At 31.7% G+C, this 13685-nt stretch overlaps 2 protein-coding genes across 2 annotated transcripts in view; one reads left to right on the top strand and one right to left on the bottom strand.

The window, feature by feature from the left end:
* The window catches only part of LOC111638061 (venom metalloproteinase antarease-like TtrivMP_A), a 12213-nt gene extending 9062 nt beyond the window's left edge, over positions 1-3151 (top strand). Inside the window, exons 2-10 of the mRNA XM_023383692.1 lie at positions 1703-1792; positions 1864-1990; positions 2075-2238; positions 2324-2392; positions 2462-2616; positions 2680-2732; positions 2807-2918; positions 2981-3044; positions 3107-3151. Coding sequence (XP_023239460.1) covers positions 1730-1792; positions 1864-1990; positions 2075-2238; positions 2324-2392; positions 2462-2616; positions 2680-2732; positions 2807-2918; positions 2981-3044; positions 3107-3151 — 852 coding nt within the window. The 5' untranslated portion in view covers positions 1703-1729. The remainder of the gene's footprint in view (positions 1-1702; positions 1793-1863; positions 1991-2074; positions 2239-2323; positions 2393-2461; positions 2617-2679; positions 2733-2806; positions 2919-2980; positions 3045-3106) is intronic.
* A 5026-nt stretch (positions 3152-8177) lies between these two features.
* On the bottom strand, positions 8178-10652 carry LOC111638049. Its single transcript, XM_023383681.1, has 2 exons — positions 10301-10652; positions 8178-9458 (listed from the first exon to the last, which is right to left on the bottom strand). Exons 1-2 carry the CDS (start codon positions 10498-10500, stop codon positions 8414-8416), a joined length of 1245 nt encoding a protein of 414 aa, XP_023239449.1. The 5' UTR covers positions 10501-10652; the 3' UTR covers positions 8178-8413.
* Between the last annotated feature and the right edge of the window lie 3033 nt (positions 10653-13685).

Below are 13685 nucleotides of genomic sequence, written 5' to 3'. Positions count from 1 at the left end.
GTTTTTGCGGGAAATCGAACATATTTTTAGACCCATCTAAAAATTCTCTAATTAGTCTGGAAACAAGGGGACCCAATTCTTGCATTCTGTGAAAACGGGTAAGGTTGACTGTAACATAATAATCTTTATCTTAGTTATCGTTACTTTTGCCCGAGCAACGCCGGGCCCACCTGCTAGTTTATTTATAAATTATTACATGCACAAAATAAAAAAGAACATAATATTAGTCACACGTATTTACAATTTATAATTACAAAGATCAGCACACGTACCCACCTATTAGTTAGAGAATCGTCGCATATCTGAGGGTCTGACCCTGTCTATTCTTCTTTTTAAGAGCTCGTCTTTGCTCTTCCCTTTCTCTTTCCTCTATCTCTCTAGTCCACGTATGCCTATGCATATATCATAATACGCCCTCACGATACTTTCGATTCGTCACTTTTCCGTCGTAGATTTCCCATTTTACAATTACGTGACTTATAGCCTGGTGATAACGGAGAAAAGAGACAGATAGGACGTCGGTATAAGTCACAGTTATGATTTCACAAATTCGAGACAGTTTGGTAGCCCGAACGGTCCCGGGCTTTCGCCCGTGCACGCTAAGTGACTTTCATTACAAGCATTTAGGTTTTCGAAGTCTATGACGACAATTGTTTGGCATTGACGGCCGCGAATTTCGCTCCAATAAGCTGCCTCGACTTGTTCGATCATGTTATCAATTCAATTTCATATTCATTTTTACATTTTCACTTCGCGGTTCTTCTCTGTTCTTTCTCCATTATTTACACGTGTAGGTCGTTTCATTGTTATCCACATTTGATATCATCATTTATCACATACTGTCATGACGCTCTTGTCTGTCCACAACAACTGCCAAGAATTAACGCGATTGACGAAGCGTAGTGATAGCGAGCCAACAGATAACAGGATCCTTGCCATAATGCGGTTTGAGCGGCAATTTTCGTACGTGCGTTAATCAAGCCGAATATTCGGCTATTCGGCTACGCTCCTCGCCGAATATTCGGTATTCGAATATTCGGAATATAATGGCCATAAAACGAATATTCGGCCTCAGGCCGAATATACTATTCGTTGCAACACTAGTAGATAATCGAATATTGCGTTGGTACTTGGTAAAAACTTTAATTGCTAGTGTTCTTCCGTTTATTCTATCGACAGCGCGTAGAAGTTCTGAGTTTGCATAGTGTGACAGTAATTAAATTTTTCGATTACAATGCATTTGTTCGTATTTTAAAAACAAAATATGAATAACTATTAGGATAAGAGTAAATTAATTAAATAATACTTTTATTGTAAACAGAAAGAAGGATTTGTCATAAAAGGCAAATCTATGAAACATAACTGTTTAGATACTTCCTTTCAATTAAATTTATACGAAATTACATACATGCAATTCAAAAACTGTGCACTATAGTCAGAGATATAATAAATGGGAGAATGATCTGTTATGTACATATTCAGAGAAAAAAATTATGTAAAGAAAAGAATTACCACGTGTTCGAAAGGCAACTGATTGTTTTATATTAAAAAAGTAATAGACTTTATTTACAAAAAAACAACTCGGGTTGTTATTATGACATTCGTTAATTAATCACAATGAATTTACATACTGTATATTAGTATTAGGATTATATATTTTGATGAAAATAATAAGTTTACATAAATACTTAAATGTTTTAAGATCGAAGTACAAGACTTGAAAAGAAAAATGTACAGAAATAGTACTAATGGAGTGGCTTTGTTAATCGATGAAGAAGGACCTGTTAAAATTGTAATTATTACTATTATTAATAATTATACGTATTATCGTACAGAATATAATACCTTTATGCATACTTTTAGGAAGGAATTGTAAATTCAAACTTGAGAATCGTACCGTACGAGTCGGGAAGGGCGGATAGAGATGGAATAATACCTCATCAAATTCTGGAAGTTATAAGTGACAAAAACTCTTTTGGCCATGACGAAGGTATCTAGGCCAACACACAGAAACATTTTTCATTTTTAATACTTCGCAGCTTAGTTTTGGAAACGTATTAACTTTGTTTTTCAGTCATGCCTATGGGTGTTAAAGAAACTATGGAGAAAGTGGAGAGAATGGCCAGAGACGATCAGTGCATAGTGGTGGAATATTTGATCTTAGCAGAAAGTAACTTTACCAAATATTTCAATACAAATAAAGGTCTAGTAAACTATATTTCTCGCCTGTTTATTGAGGTAGGATATTATTTGTTACATACGTTTAAATGTAATATAATAGCATTTAACTTTAGATTACAATTTATTTTTATTTATTATTTAGGTACAAAACATGATTGATACGTTAGAATTGGGAATAAAACTTTCTGTGCTCGGAATTACAAAGTTCACGGTAATTGAGGAAAACGAGTAATTTATCCATTAATTAGAATTATTTATTTAATTTCGTTTTCAATTACAGAAAACAACGGATCCATCTTATATACAAGATAGTGTAATTTCGGGTTACGAACGATATCTTCATGCTTCGGCGTTACTTTTTAATATGGCACACTATTACTGTCATCATGCTACTGGTTTGGCTGTAGATGCTGATATTATCATGCTATTTGTCCAGTAAGTATTATATTATCGATATATACAGATGACAGGTGGATTAATTTTAATATTTATTGTTAGTCGTAAAATTGGCTCGCTAAATCCTGATAATACAGTTAAATTTAATGTACTAGGTAAATATTTTTTTGCTTGCTTCTACGTTAACCTAAAATTCTTTCTACGCACTTTTGAATGAATTGTTTTATAGGCGTTGCGCACACAACCGGTGTTTGCAAGAAATGTCTTAAAGTTGGCATCGTCAGTCTCTATCCACTCAATTATCATAGAGCTAATATAGTAGCACACGAATCAGCACATTTGTAAGTGATTTAAAACATTACATCAAATGTAGAACTATTCTAAATTTGAGAAGAAATTTCAGAATTGGAAGTCCGCACGATGGGGAAGATTNTCACAATGTTTCTGAATTTACATACTGTATATCAGTATTAGGATTATATATTTTGATGAAAATAGTAAGTTTACATAAATACTTAAATGTTTTAAGATCGAAGTACAAGACTTGAAAAAAAATGTACAGAAACAGTACTAATGGAGCGGCTTTGTTAATCGATGAAGAAGGACCTGTCAAAATTGTAATTATTACTATTATTAATAATTATACGCATTATAGTACAGAATATAATACCTTTATGCATATTTTTAGGAAGGAATTGTAAATTCAAACTTGAGAATCGAACCGTACGAGTCGGGAAGGGCAGATAGAGATGGAAGAATACCTCATCAAATTCTGGAAGTTATAAGTGACAAAAACTCTTTTGGCCATGACGAAGGTATCTAGGCCAATACACAGAAACATTTTTCACTTTTAATACTTCGCAGCTTAGTTTTGGAAACGTATTAACTTTGTTTTCCAGTCATGCCTATGGGTGTTAAAGAAACTATGGAGAAAGTGGAGAGANGCGGCTTTGTTAATCGATGAAGAAGGACCTGTCAAAATTGTAATTATTTCTATTATTAATAATTATACACATTATAGTACAGAATATTATACCTTTATGCATATTTTTAGGAAGGAATTATAAATTCAAACTTGCGAATCGAACCGTACGAGTCGGGAAGGGTGGATAGAAATGGAAGAATACCTCATCAAATTATGGAAGTTATAAGTGACAAAAACTCTTTTGGCCATGACGGAGGTATCTAGGCCTACACACAGAAACATTTTTCATTTTTAATACTTCGCAGCTTAGTTTTGGAAACGTATTAACTTTGTTTTTCAGTCATGCCTATGGGTGTTAAAGAAACTATGGAGAAAGTGGAGAGAATGGCCAGAGACGATCAGTGCATAGTGGTGGAATATTTGATCTTAGCAGAAAGTAACTTTACCAAATATTTCAANAAATGATAAATATTAAATTTATATTTAATATTTATCATTTGTGTAAGTGTAATACATTTCTCTTAAGTACTGTAAACTAAACGTGTATAACCGATAATGCAGGAAAGCGGGACCAATCTGTACTTTGTTTGTACAAATAAAAATGATGATAATGATGATATTATTTTACATTTATTTCGGGTAAAAAACAAATCAAGAATAATCGGAGACACGTAAATCACCTTTCGGAAGAATTGTCTTATTGTTTTGTCTGGAAATAACACGAAAAATATAATTTCAGATCCGACCAGAGCAATTAAAATGCCCAATCAATAGAAATTATTTTTACGAAAATATATTCCAACGAAGTAATGTAAAATTTTGAATTTAAATTGAAATATGCTATACTTAAAAACATCGCGGCATTCTTTGATTAATGAAAACATTAAAATAAACACGGAGAAATAAATGAATTTCACAAATAATTGCATTATTTCGATTCAATAAATTTTTTTGTCCACTGCAAACTATTTTAAATGATTACATTATTTTAAAAAAAGTCTTTTCGTTTATACGGCTTTTTCGTATTGTTGCGTGGTAGATTTATACACTTAACACAAAAAACGTCTATATAATAGATTCGTACAAACCCTGCAAATTCATTCAGCATTTTCAATGTCAGAGGTAATGTCAGAATCAACTTCATTTCATTCGGACACACACTTATAAAGTTTTTCAGCAATCCTCCATTTTGTATCAAGGATGTTCGTGATACGACGACACATTCTCCATTTTCATTGAAAATAGTCACTTCGTGAATGTTAAATCGTTGTTCTTTCACATTTGACATTTTCTTTCGCCTCTTGCAATAATACGTGTATTGGTGGAAGCTCGTACAAATAATAAAGAATATTCTCCAAATCTCTCAAATTTTAGTGAACGATTATCTTTCTCAATACTTGACACTCAAAACGAACACTTTTTCAACTTACGTTGACCGGAATAAAAACGGTTACGTCAATCATGTGTTAGTTTTCATGCAAATGAGGTCACTAAATAGCTGATACAGAACACTTTTGGAAAATATTAATATACATANATCTTAAGAGGAATGAAAAGCATAAAATAATACACCAATACGTAACCAAGCTTACAATTTACGACTCAATTTACTAAACTTAGCACTTATTGTACATTATATAAGCTACATTAGTGTTAGATCAACTGATAAGACTGTACTGAGAATTTTTACTATTCCCGGAAAGAAAAAAAAACTGAAAAGGGGGTAAAACAATAAACTTGCACGTAATACAAAATGTTTTATTTTGTTTTAGTTGTATATAAAATGATTCAATTAACAATCAAACGTTAACAATTCCATTGAACAATCGAGCTATATATTATACTTCGGTGACCAATAGAAAAAGTACACACTTTAGAAGAATGTTTGTCTTTTATATTTTAATTTTCAAAACATTGTGTAAATATAGTTTCTTACGGAAAAATGAAGTAGTGTCGAGATTATATTTATAAAAATACATCAACAAAGCTTTTTATATATTGTTATTATCGTATTAATTTAATGTATAACTAGCAGATCATCTCGGCGTTGCTCGGGCAAAAAGTAACGATAGTGAAGATTAAGATTAGTAGATTATAGCCGATCTTACTTGTTTTTACCAGATGCAAGAAATTCTCTTTTTAGATGGTAAAAAAATATGTTCGATTTTCTGCAAAAACGAAAAAAAATCGCATTTAAAATAGTATAGTCAAACCAAGTTTTTTAAAATAATCCTTAACTCTCTCCCTCTCTCCCGGCGATAATTTCCAAACCTCATTTCTTTGTATGCATTCTTAAGGCGTATCCTACTAAAACGCAGTCAAAAACGCAAAAAAAAACCAAAAAAAAAAAGATTAAAATCATTATTGAATTTTAACAGAATTAATCTTTAGTATGTAAAAAAAAAATTTATTTAAATAACCTATAAAATAAAAAAAATTCAGAAAATTTTTTATAATGGAGAAATAACTTACTTGATGATAACTTTACTTGAATTATATGGTTGATTTTAAATCCTAAAATCTAAAAAAAACTTGTTTGGAACTTCATATTTCCAATTCAATATTTCGAATTTTTCGAATTTGTAACGAATTCAAATAATCTTTCGGATTTGTTTATTTTGGATTTATTGTTTTTGGGTCACCCGAAAAATGGAAATGATTAAAATAACTAAAATGTATACTATATATGCCGCTATTGACTTTCCGTTTTTATTATTTACACTTTATACTGACTAAAACTAAATCTCTCCTCATCTTTCCTCCAGGGAGTTAAAATTTCCAAAAATCCCTTTTTAGTGTGCGTTCTCATGGCGTACACTACGAAAGTACAGTTAAAAACAAAAATCTAATCTAGAATAGTATACTAGAAGCTGAGTTCTTTACGATAAGCCTTAATCCTCTCCCTCTCCCCCGCGGGGAGAATTTCGAAAAATTCCTTGTCCTGACTGACTGACTGAGTCACTGATTCATCATCGCCCGGAGCAAACCGCTTGACCTAGAGAGGTGAAATTTGGTACACAGTTAGGGTACGACATCAAAATGCGCATTAAGAAAGGATTTTTCGAAATTCCCCGCGGGGGGAGAAAGAGAGCATTAAGACTAACCTGAAGAACGGCTTCTATTGTACTATTTTAGATGCGATTTTTTTGTTTTTAATTACGTTTAGTCTTCGTTGAGTACTTAGATGTATTAAATTGATAAGATTTCAGACATTGTTATAAATATTTTTTATATATTTCGATTTTTAACCAAATGTTCGAACCGTTTTAAATTCGAATTTTTTTCTGCTTATTGGTTCGATTATAGAACGATTGTAAACGTTCCAGAAAACAATCAAATTGAAAATAGTTCGTGGTTCATTTTCTGCATGCGTTCCTTGTAAACGATATTTACAACTTAAACACGCATCACTTAAGAGTACTTCACACGTGAATTCGTGTTAATTTTCCTGCAAACATTCATTTTGTTTTCCTTTTCACCCCGTGAGCACGAACGGTCTTTTTCATCATGTTCATTGCGGGCTCGACTACTCCAACAACAGAGCGACCGGGTAGTGAGAAACGAGGCAAGATATATTGGGCTCTGCCCCTCACCAAACATCCAAAAAAATTTCTAAAGGTACTTTTTTTAACCTAGATTAGCTCCGGTGTTTTTTGACCATAATTTTACTCTTTTTGCCCTGTGTACATAAAGTCTCCTTCGTGAAATTCGTTTCTATAATCCGAGAGCAGCGTGATGACACCTTAACCACTCGAACTCTGCCCTACAGATTTGGTTTTGTAAGTGAAATATGTTAAATTATACGAGAAAAACTATGGAATTCTTAAGGAGCAATAATAATACCTAAACATTTATGAGATGACCATTTTTTCGTCTGATAAATGTTACCGCTACAATGATAATGATTAAATATTATTCAAATATTAATTTTCTTTACGTAATTATTACGTTTGCATATCTTATACACTGAAATTATTGAACTTAGGCAGTATATTAAATCGTTTTCAAAAATTAATTTTAATAAATTAAAATGGATATTTTTTAAAGGTTTTAACTAGTTCATTANTAATATTAAACATTTAAATTATTTGAAATGATAATTTAAATATTTAATATTAATTTTGCGCTGTTATTAAAATAATTTATAAACCACGTTATAACTTATATTTTAGGAAGATCCTGTAAGCTATTTATAAACACAAAATTTATTCTTTAAATTTATAAACTGTAATTAGAAGAAAGAGTACAATTAACAAATATGGTTATCAAAAACAATAAAACTAAATTTTTCACACGAAATAGATGCAATTAATCTTCATAATTCACTTTGCATTATGTAGCCAGCTGAGGTAATTGTTTCTACTTTATATTATAATCAATAAAAATATAAACGTACAAGAAAAATAGNAATTTTAATAAATTAAAATGGATATTTTTTAAAGGTTTTAACTAGTTCATTACAAGTATTATATATCTACAATGTCATTAATTATTGTAGTAAAATAAATGAAATAAATATAAAATAATTATTTCTAATAATATGTAATTTGTAAAACGCTTGTATGAAATAAATACGTAATACCTATTTGAAACATGACATGAAACATATAACATGAAACACCTATTTCATGTTTCATGTTATATGAAAAAATGGTCTAAAAATGAAAAACGGACGTTTCTATAATTTATTGTCATTCAATTATTTCACAAAAATGGTTTCGTCTACAACAATCACCTCATGTGTACTGATTGTTTACATTGTATAATTATTTAAACACTAAAAATTAATTTTCTTATTCTGTAAAAACCACAGACGTCACAGTTCAAATATGTACTTTCTCGAGCGGAAGCGAAAACATACCTCGTGTTAAATGTAAATAAAGTAACCGATATTACGCAGTTTTACAAAAATTAGAAAATAGGACAAATTTTACAATTGAATATTGTTTTCTCCCCTATAAGTCTCATTGTTTCATCTCGGAGTGCGTATATCGGAATATATTCGGGAGTATTTTTTAATACCTCAATGAAGGTCGATTTTATTTCTTTCTTCGCAACTTTCACTAAAAATATGTTAAAGCTGCGCTCCCGCAAATATTTCATTTTTCGAAACTCTAAAATCCCGTCCATACCACAGATCTCTCTTTCGTAGACGAAATCTTGCGAATACGTGGACTTCACACCGACCAAAACCTTTATTCCTTCAGGATTTCGATGGTTAATTGGCAGAACAATCGCATTCACCACACAACTTTTGGTAACCCATAGATCAGCCATAAACAGAAAAGTTGGTTTCATTTTGGTATTTTGTTTCAACTCTTCATAAGTCATGAAATTTACCGCAGTTAACGAAGAATATTCAGAAGTTCTTCTCGGTTTAGCGTAAGCAGATATTATTGGTGGAAGAGTCGCGACATTTTTTTGAATTTGATATCTTCTTATGGATTTAGCTTCTTTTGTCGAAATGCAAACATTGCTAATCAAGTTCAAAAGTTGTTCTATTAACTGTGGTTCCAACATGAAGAATCTAACCAACGGCAGAAACGGTCTTATTATTTCTCCCGTCGAAATGTCGTCGTTCGTTTTTCTCAGTTTACAAAATTTCTGCTCGACCCACTCGAAAAGCGCATACACCAAATCAGATTCCTCTACTGTGAAAAAGTCGGAAATCAATAACCTGTAAATGGTGCTTTCTTCACATTGTTTGAAATCGTCTGTGTGGAAATAGTTCTTTTCGAGCCAATGAAAACTTTCCCAACAATGAAACTGCAATTGTTTTTCGTTGTGTCTGCAAGAAAAATCGTGGATGCGACAAATGTTTGTGCACATATTCGGCTGTGTAAGATAATGGAAACACATTCTTTGCAGTTTTCTAATAAAGTAACGTTTGCCGATGAGGTACATTTCGATTCCGTTATCCGCAGAAGTAAAAATAACACCTTCTGTCTCCAAAAACCTGAAACGAAACATTTACAAAGTTAAACATTATAAATAATTTGCATATTTTATATTATTTTACATTTTTTCGCATAAAAATCAAATCAATGATAATCGGAAACACGTAAGTTACCTTTCGGAAGAATTGCCTTATTGTTTTGTCTGCAAATAACACGAAAAATAGAATTTCAGATGAATAGAAATAGAAATGCCCAGATCCGACCGTTGCAATTAAAATGTCCCATTAATATAAATTATTTTCACGAAAATATATTCCAACGAAGTAATGTGAAGTTTTGAATTTAAATTGAAATTGCGATACTTGAAGACATCGCGACATTTTTTTATTAATGAAAACATTTTTAAAAAACACAAAGAAATATTAATGTCAGAGGAAAATGAACAAAGAAAACTATTAAGTGTGACGTTAAAAATTTCGTAATGTCTAAAATAAATCCAAAATTTCAGAAAGACCTTCAGCCATTCGGTCGATTTTTATAAATCTTTCAAAATATCCTCGTAGTTGGTTATGCGTGAGTATGCGAGTTGGACTTCACACCGACCAAACCCTTTATTAATCACGATTGCTAATTGGCAGCAAAATCGCATTCACGACATCGTTTGGTCATGCAATATACTAAGTAATGATTTATTAATTGTTTCGTTATTAAATAATAAATGAATTTCACGAATAATTGCATTATTTCGATTCAGTAAATTTTTTCGTCCAATGCAAATTATTTTAAATGATTACACGATTAAAAAAAAAGAGTTTTCGTTTATACGGATTTTTCGTATTGTTGCAAGGTAGATTTATACACTAAACACTAAAAAACGTCTTTATAATAGATTGGTACAAACCCTGCAAATTCATTCAGCATTTCCAATGTCAGAGGTAATGTCAGAATAAACTTCATTTCATTCGGACACACAATTATGAAGTTTTTCAGCAATCCTCCATTTTGTATCAAGGGTGTTCGTGATACGACGACACATTCTCCATTCTCATTGAAAATAGTCACTTCGTGAAAGTTTAATCGTAGTTCTTTTATGTTTGACATCTTATTTCGCCTCTTGAAACAATACGTGTATTAGTAGAAACTCGTACAAATAATAAAGAATATTCTTCGAATCTCGTAAATTTTAGTCAACGATTATCTTTCTCAATACTTGACACTCAAAACGAACACTTTCTTAAGTTACGTTCACCGGAATAGAAACTTTAATCATGTGTTACTCTTTATGCAAATGAGTTCACTAAATAGCTGATACTGAACACTTTTGGAAAATATTAATATACATAAATATTTATTGTGCTCAATTTTCCTAATTATCTGCTTATTTGATCACGTGAATATAATAAGACATTTTAATAAATCATAAATTTAAGGGAAATAAATTCTAGAGCTCTTTCTGTATTTCGTGCATCTCATTCATTAAATTTAGTTGTAAATGATGCTGCCAGAGTAACAGTTAATTTTTTAACATTGTACATAAGTTGTACACGTTTATTTCTGCATCCCTTTATAGATGGAACATACGAAATCGTAATCTCACTGGTTTAACATTGATATCCGTAAGTAATATAAATTTGAGAGTAGAATAAAAATATCAAATATTTTAATGGATTTTTTTAAACTCCTATACAGAACTATCATAAAAACATACGAGTAAATTCTTATCGGTTGGGTTAAGTTATAAATCTACTCGTGATTCACACAATCGAGCGAGGGCGGCCAAAAATCTAGCAGGCGAGCGGCTGACAGCCCAGATCCGGTCCTGGATAAAATCATTGAAAGCGTTTTCGCCACTTCCTACCAGATTTCGGATATATTGCATCCGTGATCGAGCGACTGCTTCACTACAGTAAGGAAGGGAAGAAAATTTTGGAATTTCACTATTTTTGTTCCTTTGTTGAGCGTTTTTAGACTCATAATCTTCGAAGGTAAATATATCTATCGTTATTACTATTATTAAACGTAATTATGTTGATAATTATATCGATAAAAATTGTTCGGAAGTAACAAGTGTGTTTCTAGAACTGTTTGATATTGTGTTGTAGTCTTTACTCTTCGTTCTGTAGAAATTACAGAATATGGTTACGGATAAAATATGTTTATTAACCCGTTACCTGCAGTTTCGATACTTCAACGATGAGCTTCAGAAATAATTCTTTATCAAGGTATATTAAATGATGTTATAAACATCATGAAAATAAAAGGCTTTGAACTTTTAGAAGAGTTTCATGAAATTAAGGTAAATATTGAATATACTCTACTTGTATTGATAAAACCACATAATTCAATAATTATTTTAATTTTCTATTATAACATTTTACTGATATTTTACGTAAAGCTTATATATGAATATGATAAATTGAGGGATAAAGTTATTGGACCCAATAAACAAGTTATAGTAATGATGGCAAGAGAACTACCGTGTTTCCCCGAAAATTAGACATTCGCAGAAAATAAGACCTAGCACAGATTTTGCTGAATTGCGAAATATAAGACCTCCCCCTGAAAGTAATACCTAGCGAAGTTTTTTTTTAGTCGTAACGGTCATTGACAGATGGTTGAAAGTGGCCGTTGGCTTTTTGAAAGTACAGCCACTGAGTTTTCAGCAGATAATTACGCCACACGGCATGATTTGCATAAGACTATGGCTTGGGAATCACAGATTTGCATAACGTTACGGCTAGTGATGGCTAATTGGTCGGCCGGGAATCATGCCACATGATATTTGCATAGTGATACGGTTCAGTAAGCACTAACTGGTCATCGAGTCCGATGTTGACGCTATAAAAAGGCGACAGTTCGACACACCGGATATACGTCACTCTCGTCTAAGTTCGACTTGGGAAGTTTTTGTTTAATAATAAATGTGAATTCTTCTTCCTGGAAAAAATAAGACATTCCCTGAAAATATGACCTAGCGCATTTTTCAGAGCAAAAATTAATATAAGATACTGTCTTATTTTCGGGGAAACACGTTATTTGTATCATGGAAACAACCAGTTTACGTGGATTTTGAAAGTTAAAATGAAAAAACAATTTTTATTTACTGTTATTTCAAAACTTTTTAATGCAGGATATACTGTTGTTGCTGTTTTTGGTGACTGCGGTGGACTAAATATAGGATTATTGAACAAAATATAGGATTATAGGATAAGTATATTCAATACTAAATTTATACATTTATCTAATGGAAATAATATATACTACTGTTTTCCAGATGCACCTCATTTGCACTTATTCTCCACTGATATTCGAATATAGAAAAGCAATCTTATTGTTTTTTTTTCACGTGTAGTATAGAAAATTGTAATAAAATACATAATGCGGTTATAATAAAATATTGATTTAAATTAATCCAAAGTTCGTTAAAATATGAGAATACAGTAATCGGGCAATATGTATTTATTTTTTAGAAATACGAGGGAAGCGGCGTTTCCATCGCTTGTAAGGACGGCACGCCACTGAGATTTAGAACAAATCAGTTTTCGAACAACCTTTAGGAACAAGTTAACTTCGAAACACGAGGTTTGACTGTATATATAATAACACAGAAATTCTTCACCAATAGTTAATTAATCGATGCTGCCCCGTATATCAAAATTGCGTGAATCAAATACAGTGGTACCTCGGTACTCGGCCGAACAATCATCACAGGCTAAAACTAATTTTCGGTTAATAACAATAATTTCTATTTTTATTTTTTCATCAGTGAAAAAATTTTCTGTGAAAAAATAAGCAACTAATTTAAAAATGAAATAAATCGTTAAGACTACGTCGAGGATTAAAAAAAGAGGCTACTCAACAACAAAGGGGAATGTACAAGCCCCAAGTGCCCAAGTGTATGTGCGCCTCTGCCATTCACTCAACTTCACATTTTTATTTTATTTTTGCTGTTAGACTGACTGAAATTTCAGGAAACTAAACTTGAAAACCCTTGGATTTGATTGCCGAGTTTTCAAGGCAGTAGCCTTGAAAACCCGGCAATCAAATCTGAGTGAGTAACCCCAGGATTCTTTTACGATAGATCTGTCTCACGGGCCTCGTCCCTTTCACCTGGCCGTCCGTCCCCATTGTAAGTCTGACCAAATCAGCGAAGGAATTGTATAAAATATCTTTTTTAGTGAAAAAAGCGCAAAAAAAGTTCAAATAAAAACTTTAATTTACTATCAAAATTACGTTTTCCCTTCACACTTCGTCATAATAAAACTGTAACAATTGGAAATTTTATT

Source organism: Centruroides sculpturatus, unplaced genomic scaffold (assembly GCF_000671375.1).
Source record: "Centruroides sculpturatus isolate CEXI.00-Female unplaced genomic scaffold, Cexi_2.0 scaffold1077, whole genome shotgun sequence".
Classification (NCBI taxonomy): Eukaryota; Metazoa; Arthropoda; class Arachnida; order Scorpiones; family Buthidae; genus Centruroides; species Centruroides sculpturatus.
This window is presented reverse-complemented; position numbering and strand designations above follow the sequence as displayed.